The 25,505-nt window shown below is 50.2% G+C and overlaps 1 protein-coding gene across 9 annotated transcripts in view; it reads left to right on the forward strand.

Annotated features, from left to right (window-relative positions):
• Positions 1–19,959, forward strand: part of HNF4A (hepatocyte nuclear factor 4 alpha) — a 60,533-nt gene extending 40,574 nt beyond the window's left edge. For 4 of the 9 annotated variants that reach the window (XM_038572398.1, XM_038572391.1, XM_038572399.1 and 1 more), the window contains exons 4-10: positions 4,640–4,746; positions 5,481–5,636; positions 9,079–9,166; positions 10,294–10,449; positions 12,488–12,754; positions 15,567–15,719; positions 16,781–19,959. In XM_038572398.1, the coding sequence (XP_038428326.1) occupies positions 4,640–4,746; positions 5,481–5,636; positions 9,079–9,166; positions 10,294–10,449; positions 12,488–12,754; positions 15,567–15,719; positions 16,781–16,923 (1,070 nt within the window). In that variant the 3' untranslated portion in view covers positions 16,924–19,959. The remainder of the gene's footprint in view (positions 1–4,639; positions 4,747–5,480; positions 5,637–9,078; positions 9,167–10,293; positions 10,450–12,487; positions 12,755–15,566; positions 15,720–16,780) is intronic. The other 5 variants (XM_038572396.1, XM_038572397.1, XM_038572393.1 and 2 more) reach the window with 3 other exon arrangements.
• The last annotated feature ends 5,546 nt before the right edge of the window (positions 19,960–25,505 follow it).

Below are 25,505 nucleotides of genomic sequence, written 5' to 3' on the forward strand. Positions count from 1 at the left end.
TGTTTCAAACAGGAAGAGAGCCGAAGATGACATTGCCGATGCCCCTGTGCCCACCACCTAGACTCAGCCAATGTGCACAGTGAGGTGTGGGTGGGGGGAGCTCTCTTCCTGAGCTTCCAGTCCCAGGGATAAGTGCCCCCCCTTCTGTAGTCTTCACTCTTGAGTATCGGGTGACCCCAAGTTTTCACGTTCTATGGCGTGGGAACAATGTGTCAGACTTGCCCTGGGTGGAGGCAGAGGGGAAGACCAGAGCACAATAGCTGTGAAGGTCTCCCCAGGCCTCCCTTCTTCTACCAGCAGATGCCAGCCACTGGGCTGGGCTTTGATAAGAGTGACCAGTGACGTGGCACCCTATGTGGCCACCACTATTGTCATTCCCTTTTTTCCTGGATGAGAGGACTGAGGTCCAGAGTAGTTCAGCAGCTTACCTGAGGCCCCACAGCTGGTCAAGACCTGAGGTCTGCACCCCGTGCCTCGGACTAGAGTTCACAACTATCTGGCACTACCTCAACAGTGCCTCCTTTATGACCTCCAGACCTCAGGAGATTTAAAATGTTTGCAGCCCGAGCTCAAGAAGCAGGAATCCTCCAACTACTCCATCTCCTGCTCCCCTCTGCTCACCTTCCCTGCTCTGGCCCCAGACCTTCACTCCTCACCCACAGCTGTGGCACACCAGCCCAGCCCTTGGTCTAGTCCTGTTCAAACACCACCCCCCACACCCCACCCCATTTTGCCTGGCCCATCCCTAGGAATGTGTCTGTGGGTCATGCCCGCAGGGCCTTGCTTTGAGCTCACAAGTCCTGTAGGGGACTTGGACCCTGCTAACTTCAACGAAGCGCTGGGTGGGCTCCAAGGCCCCCTCCTGCTGCCAACTTCATAATGGTAGCGCCCAGATCGTGGGGGAGGGGGGTGAGAAGCCTCAGGTGAAGAAGGGGCTTTTTCAAAGCGCAAAGTCCCCTCCTCCTTTCAGTGGGGAATGAAAGTCCCCTTTCAGTGGGGTTGAGTCTTTCTCCTCCAAACTGGGTACCACTTTGCAGAATGAGAAAGGTGAGAAATGGGACTGTGACACACGTCTGAGCCACTGGAGGCAAGGAAGAGACTGAGAACCAGGGGCCTCACGCTCTGTGGGTCTCCCAGCCAGTGGTTTTATTCCCCAACAGCCTACGGTTTTGGATTCAAGAGCTGAATCTTCCATGGTAAAATTTCAGGCCTTGTGACAGACAGGCAGGGAAAGGATTGGCCGCCTTCCTAGGCTATACGTGACCTGGTGCCCGCATGTGGTCAGTCTTTATATACGTCTCTTGCTTAACATCCAGAGTCATTGACACGAGTGTCAGTCACTTGGAAGACATTTCTTCTGGGCTCCAGTGTTCCCGTCTATAAAATGAGGAGGAGACAATGGTGCCTTCCAGCTCTGAGTCCAGCTATGCACTCACAGATTTACCTGACCCCACGGGGACATGTGTGTCTGTTCCCTGGTCCTGCCCCCGAGCTGCCAAGGAGGCAGCAGACCCATATCCTGGCTCCTGCAAGGGGACAAAGAGCCCCAGACCAGTCTGCCTTAGTGTAGCCTTGAAAATAGCCTGCATTTCTTGGCTCAGGGAAGGAGGCTTTATGCCAGGAGGATAGGAGCATTGGCTGATGGCAAGTGAGTGTGAGCTAGTAAGTATTCCTGATTTGCATGCCTCAGGCAACCTGAAGATCATGGCACCAGCAGTCACTTGGTTGCTTCCAGAATAGGTCAGGGCGGCAGGGTGTTCAGTTGCCATGGAGGGCAAGCTCTGGGAAGAAAGAATATTACCAGTTCTGCGGAAGTCTTGTAGTCTCAACACCCCTCATCAGCCTGGTGGCAAGTCCCCAAAGCCAAGAGAGATTTCTCGGTGGAAGCCTCTATGATCCGGAGAGTTGAGACAAGTTTTCATTTCTCTTCTTTGATAGCCTTAGGATTCAGGAATTGAAACCAAGAAGTGGTCCCCAACGACAGGAAGGCCTGTGCTGCCAGCAGGATTTATGGGCTGGCCGGGTGGAGGCAAGGTCACCAAATCGACCCCCTCCCTACTTTACAGATGGGGAAATTGAAGCCAGACAGGCGACATGATTGGGTGGAGTCAGGACTAGGACTCAGGCTCCCCCGAGCTGGGCACACACCAGCTGAAACTGGGAGGGCTCGGCTTGGAGGCATCTTTTCTGGTCTAGATTCCTGAAACTTCCTCCTGACCACGGCAAAGGGCTCCAGGTCCCACAGGCCTGTGAGTCTCAGCCAGGAGATTCCACAGTGGCCCGGAGTGGGTTCCCTGGAAGGAAAGACTCTGGGGGTCAGTGGGCCCAACTGCGGGTCTTGAGTTCTCTCCTCTAACCTGAGATGACATTTACCTGGGGCTTGGCTGGCAGACCCGGGACGAATGCCCAGCCCCTGGACAGAAGCCTACCCAGGAAGCAGAGCCCAAGGGTGCAGCAGGTACAGGCTGGCGGTGGGCCAGGGACAGTCTGATGGGCCCTTCCTCAGAACCCTGGCCCACCCCCCCATGGGCCCCGTCCAGGGGTTCTCTGGGAAGACAGGCTTGTCCTCCTCTCTGCCTCTGGCCAGGTCGGTTAATATTCAATAGAAGTTACATTAGGTCCCCGACCCTGCTAATACTGAGCAAACATTTGGAAAACATCATTCCGTGACTGAGCTCGCGCTGGGCACTGATAACACCGGCTAACCTTGGGGAAGCCCAATCCGCAGCTGCTGACAGCAGCCCTTTTATTGGGCCCGCCTCCCCTCGGCGCCCTGGTGGGTGCGGGCCCTGGCAACCAGGGAGGGGTGTCGGCGGGCAGGGCTGCCACGTGCACTGGGGAGCGGTCGGGGGCTGGCCCTGTCCCGGCTGGTGGGTCTCAGGAGAGATCCCTGACCTCGGGACCCACTCACACCAGGGCTCGGTTTAGACTGTCTGGCTTTCATTTTCTGATTTCAGCAAGGTGTGAAATCATGAGAAAGCTGAGTGGCTGCCCTGTGGATGTGCCATCGAGAAACAGGGCCTCAGGCCCACCTGGGAATCAGAGCTTCTTTCATGCACGCAGCAGACATTTCTTGAGCACCTACTGTGTGCCCAGCTCCCTTCTAGTCGCTGGGGCTACAGCAGTGAGCAGAAACGGAGTTCTAGGTTTCTGGAGCATTCCTTCCCATCGGAAGACAGAGAGGAAAAGAATGAACAAGAGATTCTATGATAAGGGCCCAGAAGAAAAGGAAAGCAGGATAAATCGGGGGCAGAGCACAAGGGAGGGAATGCTGCATCAGGCAGGGTGGTCAGAGGGCCTGACTCTGAGCAGGTGCCGTCTGCGTGGAGCCAGGCCGAGTGAAGAAGCAGCTAAGCGGTGGGGGGAGCAGACCTCCCAGCAGTGGAGCAGTGGTAGTTTGGGGGACAGAGTGGGATGAGACAGGAAGGCCCATGGTGAGGGGTTGTGATGTCACTCAGCATGAGATGGGGCCTCCCTGGTCTTGAGCAGTGGGGGGATGTGACTTCGATCAGTTTTAGCAGGTCCCGTTGTCTTCAGAGAGCTGCCAAGACGGTCAGGGCGAGGCCAGAAGCAAGGAGCCTGGCAGTTCCTGCGAAGAGGCAGCGGGGCCCAGCCCGGAGTTGGGGGGGGGATTCCAGACAGCAGGTGGACGTGAGCAGGGGTGGCCCCTGAGAGAGAGAGGGGCATGCTTGTAGGCGGGGAAACAGGCCCTGAGAGAGGATGTGATTCGTACCAGCACACGGAGAGCGAGTGGCCAGTTCCAGACAGGTACCCCGGGCTCGTGCTGCCTCGCCCTCCCTCCTACCGGCCTCAGCAAAGCCTCGTCCCACAGTGAGGCCTCTTGGACTCCAGGAGACGGGGCCAGGGCAGCAGAAAGTCCGTCTTATATCTTAGGCCAGGACTGATGTGGACGGGGATGCACAGGCAGGAGTGGGGCCCTAGTAGGTGGAGGCCTGCAGCTCTGAGCTCCTGGGGGAGAGCCTGCAGCAGGGCAGGAGGGAGCTGGGGCTTTTTCTTGCTGTCTCTGAGAGGGTTGGCCCAGAGCAGATGCAGCTCCTGCTGATGGATGAGTGTCAGGGCAGGTGGGACCTCCAGATCCCCTTCTCTGGGCCTTCTGTCTCCTGTTCAGGAACACCCGGGCCAGATCTGTGTCACCCAGAGCAGTTCATTTTGCTTGTTTTACACACTTTCATCTAGAACAAAAGGGACTCTTTTCCAAAACAGAACTTAAGAATCTGTCATCTAGACAGATCTCTCACTCAATACTCAAGACCCATCTTGAACCCTCTGCCAAGGCATCACTGTATTGCGTCCCTTCCAGGGACAGGTGGATCACTCCTGCTGCACCCCACTGTGTTGAGGGCAGTTCTGGTGCTTAGAAGGTTCCTCCATGCCCTGGGTCGTAATCCATCTCCCCTTAGTCCTACGTCCAGGCTCTGCCCCCCTGAACTGTACCCCCCCACACTCCCACCTCCAAACGTGTTTCCTTTACTCCAGATCAGCCCTGCAGTACTCCTTGTGGGTCAGACTCTCTCCCCTCACACCTCATCCACTCCTCAGCAGTCAGGAAGGGAGCAGTCTCCCCTCCCTTCCACTCTATCCCTGTCCTCCCTCCTCACCTCTCTCTGCCTCCTCACAGCTGTGCAAAATGAGCGGGACCGGATCAGCACTCGCCGGTCAAGCTATGAGGACAGCAGCCTGCCCTCCATCAATGCATTGCTGCAGGCCGAGGTCCTGTCCCAGCAGGTATCGGGATGACCCTCTACCCACCTGGCGATCCCCCGCACCAGAGAGGGGTCTCACCTCCACCCCTGTCCTCCCTAGCCAGGCCCTAGAGCAACAGCTGGAGGGGCCCTGGGATATCACAGAAGGGAAACTGAGCCAGCTTAGTACCAAAGACAGAACTTGAACCCAGGTCTAGCACTCTGTGGCACTTTCTAGTTCATCCTTTTGCATGCATCTGCAGGCCCAGCAGAGCTTGCTTCCATTGAGGGCCTGAGATCAGTTTAGCCCCGAGAGAAAAGATTAGTGGACAAGCATACAGATTGTCCCCATAAATTGGGGACCGCCCCACAAAGAGGGGCTCAGGCTATCCCTTGCTATGTGATCTTGGGCGAGTCACAGCACCTCTCTGGGTTGTGGTTTCTTCACCTGTCAGACAAGAATGATGATTTATCCCCCTGCTTCTCCTATAAGGCTGAGGGGTTCTTGGGGTTCTAAGGAGCTAGGAGAGGAGGAGGTGGGTGCAGAAAGCAGGTGGAGGCCCAGGGGGAGCCTTCTTTCCTCATATCTGCCTTCTTTGGCATCATTTCTTCTCTTCATTTGCCCCTGAGCTTCCTCCTGAACTGGGAGGCATCCACAGTCCATCTCCCCTTTTCCAGACAGGGAAACTACTGGGGGGGGGGGGGCGGCTCTGTGCAGGGGACAGAGACTGTAAGGAGGGCCTGGCCATCCCCAGCATTGTCCTTCACTCCCCCCAGATCACCTCCCCTGTCTCTGGGATCAACGGAGACATTCGGGCGAAGAAGATCGCCAGCATCGCAGATGTGTGTGAGTCCATGAAGGAGCAGCTGCTGGTGCTCGTTGAGTGGGCCAAGTACATTCCTGCTTTCTGTGAGCTCCCTCTGGATGACCAGGTGAGAGAAGACATGGTCTGCAGGCAGGGGGAGCACTGGACAGGTGGGTCCTGCGGCCCACTTAGGGTACAGCCTTGGATTGATTTGATTTGATTTAACAGAACACACATGGAGCTCATGTGTGCCCAGAGATTTTAAATCACTATTCAAATATTAACTCATTTAATCCAGCCAGCAGCCCTATGAGTTAGGTGCTATTGTCATTCCCATCTTACAGGTGATGCAATTGGGGCGCAGAGAGGTTAAGTAACTTGCTCAAGGTCACACAGCTAGTATCCAGCACAGCTGGGATTAGAACACTGTGCATACAAGTGTACTTTGGTCGGCAAGCTCCAAAGTCCAGGCACCTAGCCACTGCACTCCTGCACCACACAGCTCTCCTTGAGGCATGTTGACAGGGACCCCTGAGCCAGGGATCATTAGATTTGAGTTTGAGCCTTGGTTCTGAGACTGAAATTGCTTCCTCTCCCCGAGCCTCTGTTTTCTTATCTGTAAAGTGGGAATTAAAATATCTGTTTCAGAAAAAATGAAGGACATCACCATTTGAAATGCATTAATCATCTAATAGAGCACCGACATTGTGGCCCAGGCCACAGCTGGCCTCCCTAAATGTCACTTTCACTCTTGTATCCCACCAAGATGGTTTGACTCTGCGTTTTATTTCCCAAAGTATCTTCTTTGGAATCAAAAAACGTCCTGGGGACAGGGAAAGAGACTGGGGCAACGGAGGTGCACGTTTGAGGACAGATAAGTTTCCAAGATACTGCAAATGATCACTCCTGACCAGGCACCTCGTAGGCCTCTCCTGTCTGGCAAAGGGTTGCTGGACTGGGTCACCCTCTCAGCTCAGATGGAAGCTCAGGGGCGCTGATGGACAGCACCCCAGACCCATCAGTGCCTTTGAACATGTACACAACACCCTGGTGATGTATATTAGACAATTCAGGTTTCTTCCTTCAGGCCAGGAAGCTGCTGAACTTTGTGGGACCCAGGGCTTCTCAAACTCCGGTAACCCCCAGACTCTTTTGGAACACCTGTTGGCATCCTATGGTGGTACATGCTGTGGAAACGCTGGTTTGGTTGGTCCCTCTCACTGGTTTGGCTGGTCCCTGGATCAGAGGCTTTGTCCTATGGATCCTTCGCTGCTTTGGGAGGGATGACAGGCCGGGGATGTCAGCCAAGCTGCCCCTGCCTTTCCCCTTGCTCCTTGTGTCCTGGCCCTGGTCTCCTCTGCTGGAGAGTCTGTATTAATATTTAATCCCTTCTGTTCCTTCCCAGGGGCTCAGCAGGGCAATAAGATACCCCCAAGCTGAGCAATTGTTAACCTCAATTTCCCACCCAAACCTCCCTGGCTGGGGCTCAGAGCATTCTTAGAGAGCAGTGATGGGTGGCCAGCAACACAGGGCAATCATTAACACCCCCACCCCGCCTGTCCACCCCTGGAATAGCCGCCATGTCAGGAGGGTTCCCAGCTCCCCATTCATGGTGTATAAGGAGCCCATCTTGCCCAAGATAGTTGCCCCAGAAACCATCTTCCAAGTTTGTTTGATTCTTGATTTGTTTTGGGCCTCACCTCCATCCATGGAAACCTAGGAGGCTGAGTAGCATCGAATAAAAGGGCTGAGGTCTAGAGAGGGAAAGGGATCCACCCCAGGTGGCAGAGCAAGGCAGCCACAGGTGGGGATTTGGTTCCCAGGCTTCTGCCCCTGGGTTTGAGATGAAAGCCCTCCCACAGTGCCTGGTGAGTGGGAAGTGCTCAGCATTAAGTGTCCTTGGCCTCGCTTGTCCTGGTCATGGAAAGTGGTCTCTCATCTGCAAGGCTCTTTGCCATTCTCCTCTTTCTTGTCATCCTCACAAGGTATAACCTGGGGAGAATAGATGAAGGGCAGGTGACTGCCCAGGAGGGGCTGGATCTGGAGAGGGAGTTAATGAGTTTGTCCATTCATTCATTTATCTTTTTTTTTTCATTCATTTATCTATTCACCCATTCCTTCCTTTCTTCATTCAAATAAATATTTACTGAATGTTTACTATATGCCAACTACCTTTCGTGCCCTCGACAACGTCTCCTCCTTAGAGAGACATCTAATGTAGCCCCTCTTGTCCCGTTGCTCTTTATTCCATGACTCTCATCCCCCTCCTTCCCTCTCTCCATCCCTCCTTCTAATGCTTCCTTCCTAAGAAGTGTCTGTCACCTAGTAGCCGCTTAACATTTGACGACCAAAAGAATGAACAATCAGATGAATAGAATGAACAAAAGCACTTCTACTTCCTAGGTTAGCCTGCCAAAAGATCTCCAAAATTCTCTCACCTGATGTTGCAGACAGGATCCTTGAGGCTACCGGTCTGCTACTACTTTTCACCAGCTGCTATGTTTGCCATCCTTTGGCCTGATGCAAGCACCAAAGATGATGGTTCAGAAAGGACAGACAGTGTCATCCTGGCTGGGCCCCTGCCTCGGACTTCAGGCTGCCAAAGCCACTTTGTCTTCTCTGCAGGGAAGGGATACGTCAAGCTCATCCCTTGCCAAGGACCAGCGCTCACACCTTGGCCTTGGAAACCAACATCCATGTTCAAATTCTTGGAATTAGCTCTCCAAACCCTAGAATCTTAAAATGTCAAGTGAGCAGGTGCCCTGGAGACCTTCCAGAGCAATGATTTCCCAGACCCAACTGCACATCAGAATCAACTGGGGAGCTTATGAAATGGAGATCCTTGGGCCCACCTCTGTACACACAGACTCAGAATCTTTCGGAGCAGGGCCTAAGAATCTGCATTTTATAAAGTACTCTTCATAATCTTCTGTAGCTGGTGGCCCATGGGTAGGAATTCAAGGCCACAGTTTTATTTATTTATTTTAAAGATTTTATTTATTTATTCATGAAAGACACAGAGAGAGAGGTAGAGACACAGGCAGAGGGAGAAGCAGGCTCCCTGTAGGGAGCCTGATGTGGGACTTGATCCCCCTGTCTCCAGGATCTTGCTCCGGGCTGAAGGTGGCGCTAAACCACTTGGCCACCAGGGCTGCCCGAGGCCACAGATTTAGAACTTTCTGGCTCATAGACTCTTTTGAGAGTCTGATGAAAGGCGTTGAACCTCTGCTAAAAAAAAATACACTGAGAATGTTGTTAAGTTTCATTAGGCACAGAAATGAGGCCCAGAGGGAAGAAGCAACTTGCCCAAGGATGTAGCAGTTCACAGATAAAGTGAGCTCGGAGTAAATGTTCTTTGCCCTTCCAGGTTCCTGCTGAATCTTTTCCAGGTTTTATTGATTATGGGAGGAAGGCAGCAGTTTTCTGATGCCCATTTTATTGATCAGGCAGGTAAAGGCAAGGGAGGCATTAAGCCGACTTGTCCAAGGTTGGCTAGGAGCAACTTCCCAGGGGGTGCAGACACCTTTGCAGGGATGCAGCTGCTGGACACCATCCCTTCTCTATTCCAGGTGGCCCTGCTCAGAGCCCATGCCGGTGAGCACCTGCTACTTGGAGCCACCAAGCGATCCATGGTGTTCAAGGATGTTCTGCTTCTAGGTAAGGAGGCTGCCTGCCCCAGCCAGGGCTCCGAGGAGGGCATGCCCCAGGGGAGATGCACCCAGGCACAGGAGATTTCCAAGGTGGCATGCAGGGAAGAGGGAGAGAGATCAAGAATGGCCATTCTCAGTGCTCCCAACTGGATCCTCTCCTCAGATGCAAGGAAATGTGGATGCAAGGAATGGAAGTTCTCTAGCATTACAGTTAGAGCACAGTTGGGGTTATCCATGGAATTGTCCGTGCACTCTAGTCTGCTTTCTGGAGCAGGGGCAAGAGGCCACCAGGAGAGGCACAACACCCCCCCCCCAACCTATGTCATTTATGCTTCCATGGCATGTTTATGTATTATTTTAAATGCTTATAGATGGGCAGCCCGGGTGGCTCAGCGGTTTGTGTCGCCTTCAGCCCAGGGTGTGGTCTTGGAGACCTGGGATTGAGTCCCACATCAGGCTCTCAGGCTCCCTGCTTGGAATGGAGCCTGCTTCTCCCTCTGCCTGTCTCACGCTCTCTATCTCTCCTCTCATGAATAAATAAGTAAAAATCTTTAAAAAGAATAAATGCTTATAGAGATCACACTACGGTCCAGATACTAGTCTGAGTACTTTGCAAACATTACTCTTTTAATATAACAACCCTATGAGGTAAGCTCTATTATTTATCCCCATTTTACAGATGAAAAGATTGAGGCACAGAAAGCAATTTATCCAAATATATATGGTTAGTTATGGTAGAACTGGATTTCTTTTCTTTTCTTTTCTTTTTTTTTTAGAACTGGATTTCAACCCCAGGCAGTCTAGTTCTAGAATCTGAGCCTTTAACCTTGATGCACTGGTGCCTCCCAAGTGGCCCTTGAATGTCACTAGTCTTACAGGTTGTATTAGAGAACGGAGTGTGAAAGGTTCCTAGAAAACCAGACTCCAGGCCCAGTCCAATGACTTCAAGCAACTCATTCCTTTAGTCTGGGCTCCATTTCCTCATCTGTAAAATGGGCATGACAATCCCTATGGGGCCCTCTCCCATGGGCACCAGTGGCATTGCAACTGCAAAGGGCAGGGCCTGTCCAAAGCTGGGGAGAAGAGTACATCCAAGATGGCATTGTCATCCCCTTTCCTTCCCAACCCACCCAGGCAATGACTACATCGTCCCTCGCCACTGCCCAGAGCTGGCCGAAATGAGCCGGGTGTCCATGCGCATCCTCGACGAGTTGGTGCTGCCCTTCCAGGAGCTACAGATCGATGACAATGAGTATGCCTGCCTCAAAGCCATCATCTTCTTTGACCCAGGTACAGTCCACACCCCTCACCCACCCCTGATGCTCCAGACCCTCTGTCAAACTTCTCCTACTGGGTTAAGTACCCTGCATTCCCAGGCTCAACTGGGAGAGGCCGTTTGTGTGAGCTACTTAACAGATGAGGAAGACCTAGGTTCAGAGGGATGATGTGACTTGACAAGGCATACAGACTCCAAAGGCTTTGTTCTGTTCTTTCCCCCCTTTACCATTTGTCCCCTCCTCCTTCCTATCCTCTCCTTACCTCCTATCTTCTTTCTTTTCTTTCCTTTCATCTTTTCTTCTTACTCCCAAAACATTTTTATCAAAATAAGATCTGCACATACTTAAAATGCAAACAGTCCCCCCACCCCACTTTCCCTGCTAAAGCCTACTCCCATGGGGGAACCATTTCTGAGTCTTCTAAGTGTTTCTTCAGGCTCTACATAAAATGCTAAGTCTTCTCTTTCTGGATTTAGCTATTCTCAGTCATATATTTCCTCCTGCCCTGGTTGAGGATTTCCCTTTTCTCTGTCACCATTCCCATCTTTTCTCTCCCATCTTCTTCCTGTATTTTCACTGTGATTTTAGTGTTTCTACTGATTGTCTATGTTGTTGCCTCTCCTCTCTCCATTCCATCTACTGACTCTCCACCCGCATTTTTACAGAATGCCTTTTTAGCTATGTCTTTGTGCAAAGCCTGATTTCATTTCACAATATCAAGATGGCTGGACTCCAAAGCCTTGCTTGGTTACTTCCTTTCCTCCTAACATATTAGAGGGGACCTACATGTGCCAGGCCCTGCCCTCCCTTAGTACTAGGCTCCATTTATGTGGAGAGGACCTCCGGTAATTATAGTAATGAAGAGGGAGATGACCATAGTTTATGGAACACTCACTAAGGCACCATTCTAAATACATTATGTGGATTATGTCACTTACAGCATGGTACCTATGAGGTAGGAATCGTTACTATCTCCATTTCGCAGACAGGAAAACAGGCACAGGGAAATTGATTAATTTGCCCAAGGTCACACAACCAGGAAATGGCAGAGCTTGGATTTGAACTTCAGACTATCTAGCTCCCAAGCCTATATTCTTACCTACCACACACTGTTCTCCATTTCTTGAAGAATAAGATTTCTGGTTCCAGTTTCCTTGAGAGCCTGACCCATGCTGTATCCCCTGTAGTGCTCAGCATGGAGCTGGACAGATAGTAATTGTTCAGTAAGATGGGGAGAATTATTGATGCTGAGTCAGGGTCAGCAACCTGGCTTGGAACAGCAGGTGACCCAGTATAGGGCCTGGCATGTAGATGATGCTCCATACATGTTTGTTGACAGAATGAAGGCATGCACAAATGTGGCTCAGTGCAGGGAGCCCTGGACTGGAAGTGTGGGTGAAATTCTTCTTCTACCACTTACTTTGTCCATAAAAGAAGAAGTAAATGCGTTACCTCGATGAAGACTGAGTTTAACTATTGGACAATCACTTGAATCCCCTTCTAGGTTAAGGATCTATGTATTGATTATGTATTGATTTTTTTCCCATTGATTCCTCTTTCTATCCATGTAACCATCCCTGTATGTAGTTATCTACTCAACAAATATTGATCATGCATGGTGCTAGGTGGTGGGTTTAAAATGACAATAAGACATGCCTGTCCATCCAGAGCTCACAGTCTAGTGGAAGAGACAGTTACATCCTGTGTGGCCAGTAGTGACAGAGAGCTGCAGAAATCTAGGACATGATGGACACTCATAAAGCAAGAATGAGAGGATGGAACAGAGAAGGCTTCCTGGAGGAGGTGAAACCTGTTGAGACCCCAAGATGACACAGGCAAGGGAGGAGGGAAACGGGGAGACTCTTCTAAGCCAGCAGAAGCAGGTGTGCTGAGGTCTGGTCAGTGGGATCTCAGCTGTGATCAGGAGCCCCAAATCCCCATCACAGATCTGCCAACAACTGGATGTATGACCTGGGCCAAATCCTTTCCCTGCTCCCTGCCTCATCTTCCCTGTGAGTAATGAGGAGGTTGCCCATGCCCTCCCGTTGCAGATGCCAAGGGGCTGAGCGACCCAGGCAAGATCAAGCGGCTGCGCTCGCAGGTGCAGGTGAGCCTGGAGGACTACATCAACGACCGCCAGTATGACTCCCGAGGCCGCTTCGGTGAGCTGCTGCTCCTGCTGCCCACCCTGCAAAGCATCACCTGGCAGATGATCGAGCAGATCCAGTTCATCAAGCTCTTCGGCATGGCCAAGATCGACAACCTGCTGCAGGAGATGTTGCTGGGAGGTCCGTGCCAGGCCCAGGAGGGGCTGAGAGGTGGGCGGGGCTCCCTGGCAAGAGAGAAGCCTCACACCTAGGCTCACCTCTCAGCCTCTGTCACCTCCTTCCTCTGTGGCTTTGGCCAGATCCCTTAACCTACCTGAGCCTCAGTTTCTTCATCAAGAATGGGGATGATGGTCCATTTATTCAGGCACTGAGAGCCTCATGTGTGCCAGTCATGGCTCTAAGTGCTGCAGATTGAGCAGAGAATAAGAACTGTGCCTTCCTGGAGGTTTCATGTGAGTGTGTGTGCATGTGTGTGTGTGTGCGTGCGCATGTGCATAGGGCTTATGGGAACCAGCAGTAACTAAGTATACAATAAAGGGAATAACTACAGTTTTGAAATAAGCAGGTAATAGGATAGAGTGTAACTCTATTTTACACTATTTTAGTAAAAAGGGGCCTATTTTAATAGTTTGGCCAACAGAGACAGGCCTCTCTGAAGTGGTGACTTTTGTGCTGGGTGAAAGAAAATAGAACATTTAAAAACCAAGAGAAAAATGGTCCAGGCACAGTCAGAAGTAACTCATGCAAAAGCCCTGAGGCAGGAGAGGTTTGTGTATTCAAGAAAAAAGGATAAGGTCGTGAGATGGGGCTGGCGTGAGATGAAGATGGATCTGGGCAGGCACTAAAATCATGAGCGGAAAGCCTTGTAGGCCACGGTCAGAAATCTGGATTTCATTTTCATTGCAACCTTCATAAGAAGACTGAAAATCAGACTCCTGTTTTCAACAAACTACTCTGATTGTTAGCTAGAAAGTAAATTTCAGAGGACCACAGGAGAGGCAGGAGACCCCTGAGAATGTTATTGGCACCAGGCGGGGGTAGGACAGTGGAGGCTGAGGTGAAGACGTGCCTAGATAAACTGGATCATCTGTGCAGAGGAAGAACACACAGGATTTGGTGATAGATCTGATATGGGGAGCGGGGGAAGGGAAGAGTCAGGGATGAAACCCACTTTTTTGCTTTGAGTGACAGGCATGATCACAGAGTAACTTACTGAACTGAGGAAGACAGAGGGAAAACAGGTTGAGGCTGAGATGGCGGTGGCCGTGGAGATGAACCAAGAGACCATTTAGACTTTGGCAAAGCTCGAGATGACTGTAGATATCCCCCTGGATATCTTTCATGTTTGAGTCTGTTGCTTGAGCACAAGCTCGAAGCTCAGGACAGAAGGCAGCTCTGTGGTGCTCTAGCAATTAGGGACCGTGGTGATAGACATTAAGAAATGGGGGTCAGTGAATTGAAGCGGCAGTAGGGTGGAAGAATTTTTACAGTGATAGTACTAGATGAAGTAGGCTAGAAGGATATGAGTCAGGATCTAAATGAACATACTTGAACTCAGGATTTTGGAGGTGATGCGGTCACTGGTGATGGTATGGCTAAGGCCCCTCTCAGCAGATATTTGGGACTGGATAATCCTTTTATTGTGGGGGCTGTTGTGTACACTGTTTAGCCCCATCCCTGGCCTTTACCCATGTGATGCCACTACCACTCCCATAGGAGTGACAGCCAAAAATGCCTTCGGATACTGTCAGATGTCCCCTGACAGCCCCACACCTTCCCCAGTTGAGAACTACTAACTCACTTCACTTTTACTTTGACTCTGAATTATGAATCAAATGTCACTGAGATCAAGATTAGGACATGAGTGCCTGGCTGGCTCAGTTGGAAGAGCGTGTGACTCTTGATCTCAGGGTTGTGAGTTCAAACCCCACAGTGGGTGTGCAGATTACTTTAAAGTAAGCTCTTTAAAAAAAAAAAAAAAAGTATGGAGCTTGTGCTCTGTTGCCAATAAACTTGGATAAAATAATTAATCTCTCTGGGCCCTGTAATCTCATCTGTAGAATGGGACAATAATGATAACAATACCCACCTTATAGGACTGTTAAGAGAATTCAATTATTTTAAATCAGAAAAGTGCTATAAAACAGTACCCAGCACATATTAGATGCTCAATAATTGATAGCTGTCATCGAAACTTTAGAGGCCTCTTGGAAGCCTTAAAATCCCATCATGGCACACCAGTGACCATGGCTATTACCAAACTATACTTTATATGGTGTTATTATTCTGATGCTTTTTTGAAGTAGTTACTGAGTCCTAGACACTTTGATAGGCCCTCAAAAGGAAGAAAAGTACATCTGTAATTTTAATATTCATGGACAGAAAAGTAGATGTTCCCAAAAGTTAGGTTAGGGATAAATTGCAATAGGAATTCCAAGGAAGAAGAGGTTTATTTCCTCCTGGAGAATCAGGAAAGATTTCCCAGAGGTGGAACTCTCTGAGCTGGAATTTGGACTGGTGGACATGGGGGTGTGGAGAAAGCATCTCTTGTGGAAGGAACATATGAGCAAAAGCAGAGATAGGGAAGGACAGGGAACACTTAGGGGCTATGAATAGGTTAGTTTAACTGAAGCAGAGGTGTGGGGAGGGGGACAAGGCTAAAGGTGAGTTGGTACCAAATGCTTGAAGGACATGCATGCCAAGGAGCTTTGAGAGCCATTGATTAAATCCATTATATTAATATTTAATTGATACACTACTCATTTTAATATTTAGATCTCACAGCTTTTACACACTCCTTCTTTCTTTAAACTTTTGTTCTTTTGGTTTGTCTCAATACCCTCATAAAACCTATGGATAGGAATGGTAAGCCCCAGTTTACTAACCCAGAAATAGGTAGCCAACAAGCATTGTCAATATTGGATGCACAGATTGATTGGCCACACCTGAGGAAGATGTGCCCCCAGGCCCGTGGTCTTTATCTTAGACTTTCCATCCTGATTGACTCCTTCTCTATCTACAGGGTCCTCCAGTGATGCACCTCATGCCCATCATCCCCTGCATCCTCATCTGATGCAGGAACACATGGGCACAAATGTCATTGTTGCCAACACGATGCCCTCTCACCTCAGCAATGGACAGATGTGTGAGTGGCCCCGACCCAGGGGGCAGGCAGGTGGGCAATTTGAACTCTACTCAGCAAAGGATGAGATTGGGGCCCAAGAGAGGAGCCAGGAGAAGGATGGATCTAGAGGATGGGACCTGGGATATAACAGGTCTCTGTATTCCAGGGAGGATAAGGAAGAGGAGTGAGATTGTCCATTTGATAAGGCTATTTGTTCAGTGAGGCCATTTATTCAGTGAGGTAATTAACAGCCTCTACTGAATGAAGCTGTCCTTGGGATAAGGGATCCATTGGGTGAAGATGTCCATTGGGATAAGAATTTCAATTGGTGATGTTGCCTATCAGGTAAAATTGTTCTTTGAAGTAAGACTGCCAGATTAGGTAAGACTATCCGTTAGACAATTGGGTGAGACTACTCACTGGGTGAGGATGGCCACTGGTCAAGATAGTCCTCTGAAGTGAAATCTCACAAGAGTGAGTTTGGCATTGGACAAAGTTCTCTAAAAAGTAGGATTATCATTGGGATAAGGTGATCCACTAAAAAGAGATTGTGTTTCATTAAGATTTTTCTTTGGAGAAGTTGTCCATCGAATAAAGTTGGCCAAGTGGGTCATGGTCAAAGTTAACTTTCAAATACGTGATGCTGTGAGGCCAATTAGTTTCTATTATTCATCTACCTAAATATCAAAGGAATGATATTTTTGGAGCCAGTTGGCCAGACCCTTGAGTCTCATCAGCTGCTGCTCCTTCTCTCCAAGAAAGGATATTGTTGTCACATGTCCCATTGTCCTTGAAGAGAGTCAGAATTGGGCCCTGGTTAGGGAGAAGCAGTCCAGATCTCCATGTTACATGGTGGGGGAGGTAGGGGTTGGTAGGACCTGGGCAGAAGTCTCTGACCACACCTGGCCCAGCCACAGCCTTCTAGACCTCATCAAACTTAGATTTCCTGATCTGGGACTCAGAAGGTTTGAGCCGTAGGAGACCTTAGAGATTGTCTAGTTTAATTCTCTCATTTTACAGAAGAGGAAACTAAGTCAGAGGTGGGGAAAGAAACTTACTCCCCAAAGTGCTGGAATTCTCAGTGGTCTCTGTCTGTCTCTCTGTCCCTCCAGCCACCCCTGAGACTCCACAGCCCTCGCCGCCAGGTGGCTCAGGGTCTGAGCCCTACAAGCTCCTGCCAGGAGCCATTGCCACAATCGTCAAGCCCCCCTCCGCCATCCCCCAGCCGACCATCACCAAGCAGGAAGTCATCTAGCAAGCCGCTGGGGGTCAGGGGCTCTGCTGGCCCTAGCCCCCTCCAAGAGCCCCAGTGGTCACTTGTTCACAGTGAAGGAAGCCATGACAACAAGGCCAGTCTCAGGGCAGCAGTGGAAAGGCCAGGAGACCAAGAACTCGGGCTGTGGGCCGCATCCCATTGCTGTCCTCCACCCCCTGCTCTGGATGATGGGGCTTTGACTTGCAGAGACCCCAGCTGGAAAATCTTCTGGACAACTTGTCTCACTGAAGCCACTGCCTTCCCCTTCATCATACCTACTGCCAATTGCTTCAGCCCCGAAGGACAGCTGTCTGGAGACAACAGGGGACCTCACTTAAACCTTCCCCTTCAGACCGGTACTCCTTTTTCCAAGTACTGTCCTAGTCCCCAACACAGACCCCTTCCAGGCTGGGTCAGACCAGGGCATTGGACCCTTCCCTGTTCTGCTGCCAACCCCCTCCAATGCTCCCTGTACCTGCCACCTCACCTTCCTCTCAGCCATCCTAATTTCTCCATAGCCACCTCTCCAGAGGCTGCCGAAGACTTGCAAACAATCCCCCAGTGATTCCAGAAGCATTCTTACAGCACTAGCTGGATGAGGCACCACGTGGGAGATTGTTGAGAAGGAAGACACCATTCCACCTCTGATGCGTGGCTCCTCCCTTCTTAGGGAATTGGGCGGGGTCTTCAGGGGTGATGCTCCCCACAGGCTATCAGCAGGAGGACAATCCCAGGTGGACAGCTGAACTTGGAGGGGCTGAGGTGGTCAGAGAAACCACTGGGAAAGGGGCAGAGTCTGCACTAGGCCTTTCAGAAAGGGCCGGATTCCAGCTGGTAGAGCAGGTGACAAAGGACTTTCCAACAAAGGGCAAACAGTCTGGCAAGACCTCAGGTTGGAAGAAGGGCCTGAGAGGGAGGCGATGGAAAGACCAGGCTGGCTGGAACAGCACAGAGGTCTTGAATGCCAGACTGAGGCACTGAGGTTTGGGCTCCTAGGCCGAGAGCAGCTGGGAGGACATGCAGGGGGTGGGGGTGGGGGGATTGAGGAGGACAGATGGGGGCTGAGGATGTGATCCAGGTGAGAGTGAGGAGACCTGGAGATGAGAATGGATGGGTGCATGCTCAGCTCAGAAGGAGGTTAGGGAGGAGGAACCCCCACATCTGTCCTCTACCCCCACCCCAGGGCCGATCTCAAACTCTGCCTCTTTTCTGGCGTTGTGTTAAGGCACTTGACATGCAACATCTCCTTTGTCCTATTACCCAGAGACTGTTGCGGAAGAAGAAATTGAAATCTAAGTGGTTACACGATTTTCCTGCAACTAGCACAGCTGATAAGGGGCTGAGTCAGGATTTGATCCTGGGGTGCCTGGGTCAGAACAGGAGCTCTTAACCTCGGGGGCTGAAAAGGGCCCCTCTGTCTTCCCTGTGATCGGTTGAGGGACTTCCTGCCCCCGTCACCAGCCTCAGAAGCCAAAGTCTTATTCTTCCCAGGGCCCTGCCAACATCTTGGACTAAAATTGGCTTGGAGTTATACTAACGTCCAGGTAGGGTCCAGCATCCTGTCTGCTGAAGAGTAGGAGAATTCATAACTGCTGGACCCCTTTTCTCTCCTCACTCCCCAAGCCTGGGGGAGGGGTAGCAGGAGTCTCATTCTTGGGTGATGTGTGCTGGCAGTCCAGAAGTGGGATAGTTCTGGTGGGCCAGGGAGAGATGAGACCTGGGTTTGAGCACTGCTCTGGAAATACTAAGCCCCACGATGTAACAGCTAGTACATCATCCATGCAGAATTTTGGTGGCTTTGGGAAAATTCTGGAAAATGCCACTAACCAGTGGGAATGAAAGAGATGTGTCCTGGGGCCAAAGCTGTGCTGAGGGAGGAGAGTGAACAGTTAGACACCCTAGGCTGACCCTTCTGAGTGGACAGGGGCAAGACCCAGTACCCCCAAATTCCACTATTAGTGATCGCTCCTTTTTGTGAAAGAGGCACATAAGGCGGTTTGAGGGCAATATGTCCAAGAGAGACCTCTCCATGTCCAGTGGTCCCAGGAGCAGCCTGGCCATGCTGCTTCACCAAGTCCCCAGGCCCAGGAGAGACTTTCCTGCTCAGAGCTCCCAAGCCTTCCCCAGTCATCCCTTACTCCAAGTCCCCAGAAATCCCAGTCAGGGAGACCAGACTCATCTGGGGCGAGGTGAGGAAGCTGGAATCATTCTGTCATTTTGGTCATTTCCACTCTTTGCTCCTCCAGCCTCCAGTGTTGCTCAGCCCTCTGTTGTGAGAGTGAAGTTGAATAAGAATTTTCTGGAGGTTGGAGTAGGGTAGGGGTGGCTTTTAACGGTAGCAGCCTTCTGGGTCAGGGGCTCAGTCCTCAACTCCAAATTAACCCATCCAGGAGGAGAAATCCATTCGATTTTAATAATTTTATTGTAATGTACAAAGCACAAAACAAAGAGCAATTTAGTTTTCTAATTCTGAGGACATGGCATTGGAAAGTTCTCTCTCTCTCTCTCTCTCTCTCTCTCTCTCTCTCTCTCTCCCTCTCTTTCTCTCTTTTTCTTACAGCACATGAGTTCTGGTCCTAAAATATAAAATCTGGAGAATTAAACAAGGATTGGGAGGGTGAACATGGACCCTACAGTTCTTCCCCGAGACAGCCTCTTCTCTGGGCAGCTCTCAGGAGCTTCCAGAATCCATATGACTCCCTGCAGCATGGACGGAGAAGGCTAGGAAACAGATGCTCCTGGTTTTTTTGTGATGACCAAGCCAATTACTTTTGCCAAATTGTTCTGTGATTTTCCCTGATTGGGATGAATTGTGAAATTTATACCAAGCAATTCCGGAAGCAGGCTGCTTCCTGCAGGTGTGAATGCACCGGCTCCTGTGCTAACCCCTGAGCCCGTCACTGCCACCCAATGGGGCAAGGAAGCAAAACAAAACAAAAAAACAACAAAAAACAAAAAACAAAAAAAATATTTCTTACTCTTGTGTGTTTTAACAAAAGTTTATAAAGCAAAATAAATGGCACATATGTTTTCTAAGTCCTTGGATGGGTGTCCTTTCTTCCTTGTCAGGTGTTAGAAGTAAGAATGAGAATAGTCAGCTGGTCCTTGACAGTGTGCAAAATTATTACTTTTTAATCTCACATCAAGAGGTAAGCAGGTTAGACATTATTTTCCTTGCCTCCTGCCCGCCTTTATAGTCAAGAAAACAGGCTCAGAGTAGAGGTAGAAGCGGGACTCTAACTCTGATCCCTGATTCCAAGGGCTCACTATGTAGAGAGAGTGAAAGTCAATCCTCCCTCTTGAAGAGCAGAGGGATGTGGTGGGAGAGTGTTGGAAAGATCTGGGAGACTGGCAAGAGGGTCCAAGATGGAGCCCTATCCTGGATCATTTCCAGGGACCTGGACCAACTGCCAGCAATACGGGATGCGTAGGCATGGGGAAATTTCATAAAGGCAAGTGTTGTCTTTTAATTTTTTTTTAAATTTTATTTATTTGAAAGAGAGAGACAGAAATAGCAGGGAGAGCACGAGCAGGGAGGAGAGGGAGAAGAAGGCTTCCCAATGAGTTGGGAGCCTGAGGTTGCAGGGCTCAATCCCAGGACTCTGGGACCATGACCTGAGCTGAAGGCAGTTGTTTAACTGACTGAGCCACCCAGGCACCCCATAAAGGCAAGTGTTATAAAAATGAACAGAGGCAAGAACGCACTCAAGAATTTCTAGCCAGGTCTATAGCCACCTTGGTCCTTTCCCCTGAAAAACTAGATAGATGGGCTCATGCCATGGCCACCACACACCACAACCTCGTATTCACTCAGGGCTATACTGGAGAGCCAATTGTTAGGTTCCCTTCTTAGCCTCGTGTGTGGCAATGTGACACTGATGGTGGCGGTGGGAGCGTTTCCACCACAAGAACAGGTGAGAGCTACAAATCAAGGCATTTCCCCTGGGGAAAGCACACCGCGGCATTCAGTGATGGGGGGTAGGGCCTGCTGGGTGGCTGGACTCTGGATGCCAGAGTGGGGGCACTCAAGGATGAAGGTGGAGCAGGGCAACCCTTTCAGCTGCCCCAAGGGAGGGGACAGCAGTTCTGGTCTGGGAGTCGCAGATCAGTGTGACCTTGATCAGGTCCCTCACTCCTCTGAGCCTCATCTGTAAACTGGGAATGATAACTCCCTCCGGGAGTGTTGTTAGGATTAAATTGAATGAGTCCACAGTAACTGTTTAAGGCTGTTGGGTATGAGGTGCCCACCACCAGGGGCTCAGTGTGAACTCTCCAGACCATTTCTGATGAGAAGCTAATCAAGTTCTCCAGCCTCAAGAGCACCCATTAGCTGCAGGCAGATCCCTGGGGCCCGCTCCTGCCTTCCCTCATCTCCTCCCTCACCTCCTGAGCTCCAGGAAATGTTTTCCATAATGTTGCAACAGAAGCCTTGTCCATGTGGCAGCCAGCATGGACAAGGGGGTTAGAGGCCAGAGGAGGCTACTGCAGCCCCAGACTGTGCTTAATAAATCCATATCAAAACCATAAACCCTGGGCTGCCATAAATCCCTCTGGCCTTGGCTCCTCCACCTCATCAGCCCTTTGCCCCAGTTAATCTCAAATCTCAGTGTGGGCGGCCAGAGCTTCCAGTTTGATTTCCATTTCAGTTGCAAAACAACATCAGCTTGGGGAACAAACAGCAAATCCCATCATTCTCGATTTAGAGTTGATGAAACCAAGATTCAGGGAGGTGAAGGAACTTGTCCTAAGGTGCATAGCTAGGGAGCAGTTGAGCCAGAACTGGAATCCATACGGCTTCTACCAACCCATGTGGCCTCACTGAGAATTGGGAACTGCCCACCCCCACTTGCAGAGGTTGCTTCCAAAGCCATGATGCTCAAAGCTTTTTATCCCATTGTTCCAAATAGCACCCCACTGCTCAGAGTGAGGATGAGAAGTGGAAGGTGATAGGCTGCGTGAGGATCCATAGGGAAACCATGAAGTGTGAATGACCCATCACCCCAAATTGATGGGGATGCCCCACTTCCTCTTTCACAGAACCCAGATCACCTTTGATCTACATTTCTCAAATCAGAGTGTCATATGTAAATTCCAAGATGTGACCTAAGAGACCAGAATCCCAGGATCCTGGGATTGATGATGGTGGAACTAAAAACCAAATCCCGATTCCAAGGACAACACTTGACTCCTTCCTCTTCACCAGACTTTGCTGGACAGGACTTAATCCTCACAATAACCCCCTGAATTGGGCATCTTGTCGTTCTATTTTAGAAATGAGGAAAGGACTTGCCCTTTGAGATAACTGATGCGATAGCTTTGATTCAAACTGCCAGTTGTCTGACACCAGGGGCCACCTTGACGGAATCGGGAGGACGTCGATGACTCTGTCACTGCATGGTGGACACAGAATAGTCAATGGGCAAAGCCTCGCGCCAAAGCATCCTGGGGGTTATGATGAAGCAATACCACAAGGTGCCTAGGTCTTGGAACTTAAAATTTTCCTTTGTAGAGGGGAAAAAACAAGCAATTGAATACTAAGAGCCAAAGGAGTGAGACTGATGGGCAGTGAGATGGTAGTTTGCGGGAGTGACTGCTGTGGTGGGGAAAGTGGTTGGCATGCTCTTGCAGGAGAAGGATTCGGGGCTGGAAGGCAGAGAAAAGACAGAAGCACATTCAAGGTTAGGAGCCAGAGCTTAGCTGGCAGCAGGAAGTGCAGCCTGTAGGTGGGAGGAAGGGCAGGGACCACTTTACCCACCACAGGCATCGTACACACCCCCTAATGTTGTCCCTACGTATCCCTAAAATCACTCAGCAGGCCACTGAAGTCCTCATCCCACACCGCGATGTGCATGTGCACTATGGTTGCTCACCCGCTGGCAAACAGAATTTCTTCTGGGGAAACAGGAAACCACTGGAGATTGGCAATCAGAAGAAGGCTTTGGCCAGATCTGTTTTTTTTTTTTTTTAAAAAGAAGATTTTATTTATTTATATATTTGAGAGAGTGAGGGGAGGGAGGTGTGGAGTGAGCGGAGGGAGAAAGACCAGCAAACTCCAGGCTGAGTTCAGAGCCTGATGCGGTGTTCAATCCCACAATCCTGAGATCATGACCTGAGCTGAAATCAAGAGTCGGACACCTAATCCCCTGAGCCATACAGGCACTCCAAGATCTGTATTTTTATCTTTTAAATTTTTAAAAAATATTTATTTATTTATTCCTGAAAGACATACAGGGAGAGGCAGAGACTTAGGCAGAGGGAGAAGCCGGCTCCCCGAGGGGAGCCCAATGTGGGACTCCATCCAGGGACCTTAGGATCATGACCTGAGCTGAAGGCAGATGCTCAACCACTGAGCCACCCAGGCATCCCAGATCTGTATTTTTAAAGGATCATTCTGGCAGCTTCATGGAGGAGAGATTGGAAGAGATGCAAGTATAGGCAGGGAGATCAGTGAAGGTGGGAGGGACCAGAGGACAGAGGGTGATGGAGAGCAGAGATGGAGGGGAGGGAGCCAATCCAGAAAACACTCATGTCCTTTCATTCATTCACTCAACACGTACTTAGTGGGTGCCTACCATGTGCTGTGCACACGTGAGCAAGATGGAGCCCCCGACTCCATGAAGTTAGCTTTCTGCGGGGAACAGACAGAGTTCCAGTGAATAGATACATGAAGCTGATTTCGGACAGTCGAGTGTCAGACCGTCAGTGAAACAGCCCAGTTCTTTAAAAGTGAAGCAAGGTAATATGAAAGTGTGCATATAAAATAAAGATCTCAAAACAGGACAATTTGACAGGACTGGGGATGGGATCGTATCAGGCTGGGAGGGGATTCTGGACTGAGGTCTGGAGGGTGAGAAGGGGCCAATCACACAGAGCTGGGGATGGGCAGGGAAGGCCTGCCAGGTGCAGGGACTGCAGGTGTGAAAGCCCAGGTGGGAAGCAGCTGAGCACACTGGAGGATGAGCAAAAGGGTCAATGCAGCTAGAGAGAATTAGGAGATGAAGTCTGAGAGGTGGGAAGAGCAGGACCAGGTCGGGCCTTCTAAGCCATGAGAAAGATCTTGGATTTTATTTTAGGTACAATGGGAAGCTCAAAATTTTTTAAACAGGTAGGTGATGCAATCTGACTGTGTTCCTAAAAGGTCACTCTCTACTGTATAGAGAACAGACAATATGGAGCAAGAGTGGAAGCAGCAAGGCCCAGAGGTGGTGTGTGCAGTGGTCCAGGGGAGTTAGAATGGCAGCTTGGACAAGCACGGGGTGGTGGGCAGCATTCTAACGGGATCCCAAGACTCCTTCCCCCTGGTCTATATACACTGTTTCTTAATTATTCAATCAGGAACTAATCCAGGTTCTTCTATGCAGAGATTCTACAGATGTAATGAAGGTCCCAAACTAGATTTTGTGACCAGTAGATTATCCCTGGTGGGTCTGCCCTAAACAGCTGAGGCCTTAAAAGCAGCTGCTGTCTTTCTGGCAAATGAAATGAGGATTGTGAGAGGGATTTGAGGTAGGGGAGATTCTCCATGGAGGGGGTCCCCGCCATGGCAAGGAATGCACACAGACTCTAGAAATTGAGAGCGATGCCCAGCTTACAGCCAGCTGGGATATGGTGACCTCAATCCTATAGCCACGAGGAACCGAATTCAGGCAACAACGTGAAGGAGCCTAGAAGTGGATCCTTCCCCAAACCCTTCAGGTAGGAATACAATCTCGTAAGACCTCGGGCAGAGAACCCCGTCCTGCCATGCCTGGACTTTTGGCTGGATACTGAGATAGTGAGTGTTGTTTCAAGCCACTAAATCTGGTATACTGCATTATATGACACTGAAGAGGAGTACAGGTGGTGGAAGGGCTGAGTTGGCCAGATTGGGATTCAGGGAAATAGCACTGCCAAGAGCTTGCTAATGGGTGGGATGTGTGAAACAAAGAAGAGAAGTAGCTTGGTGGACGGGCGGTCCTGATTATTGAAATGAGGAAGACTGGGAGAGTTACGGTTTGAGTAACTGTAGAGTTGGGGGCTACAGATTTGGGGGTCTAACATTTGGGGAGTCTGTAGATTTGAGGAGCTACAGATTTGAGAGGGGCTACAGTTTGGGGGCTATACATTTCAGCAGCTGTAGATTTGGAGGGATTGTAGATTTAGGGAGCTGTAGGTCTGGGCATCTGTAGATTTAGGGACTATAGATTTGGGGGAGCTATAGATATGAGGAAACTGCAGATTTGCAGAGGTGTAGGTTTGGGTGTCTGTAAATTTGAGGGGCTGCAGCCCCGGTGGCGCAGTGGTTTAGCGCCGCCTGCAGCCCAGGGTGTGATCCTGGAGACCTGGGATTGAGTCCCACGTTGGGCTCCCTGCATGGACCCTGCTTCTCCCTCTGCCTCTCCTGCCTCTCTCTCTGTGTGTCTCTCATGAATAAATAAAAAAAAATTTTTTAAATTTTTGAGGGGCTGTAGTTTTGGGGCTATAGATTTGGAGGAGCTGTAGATTGAGGGAAACTATAGACCTGGGGGCTGCAGATTTAGGGACCTGTAGAATTGGGGGCCTATAGACTTGGAGAACTATAGATTTAGGTAGCTGTAGATTTG

Source organism: Canis lupus, chromosome 24 (genome assembly GCF_011100685.1).
Source record: "Canis lupus familiaris isolate Mischka breed German Shepherd chromosome 24, alternate assembly UU_Cfam_GSD_1.0, whole genome shotgun sequence".
Lineage (NCBI taxonomy): Eukaryota > Metazoa > Chordata > Mammalia > Carnivora > Canidae > Canis > Canis lupus.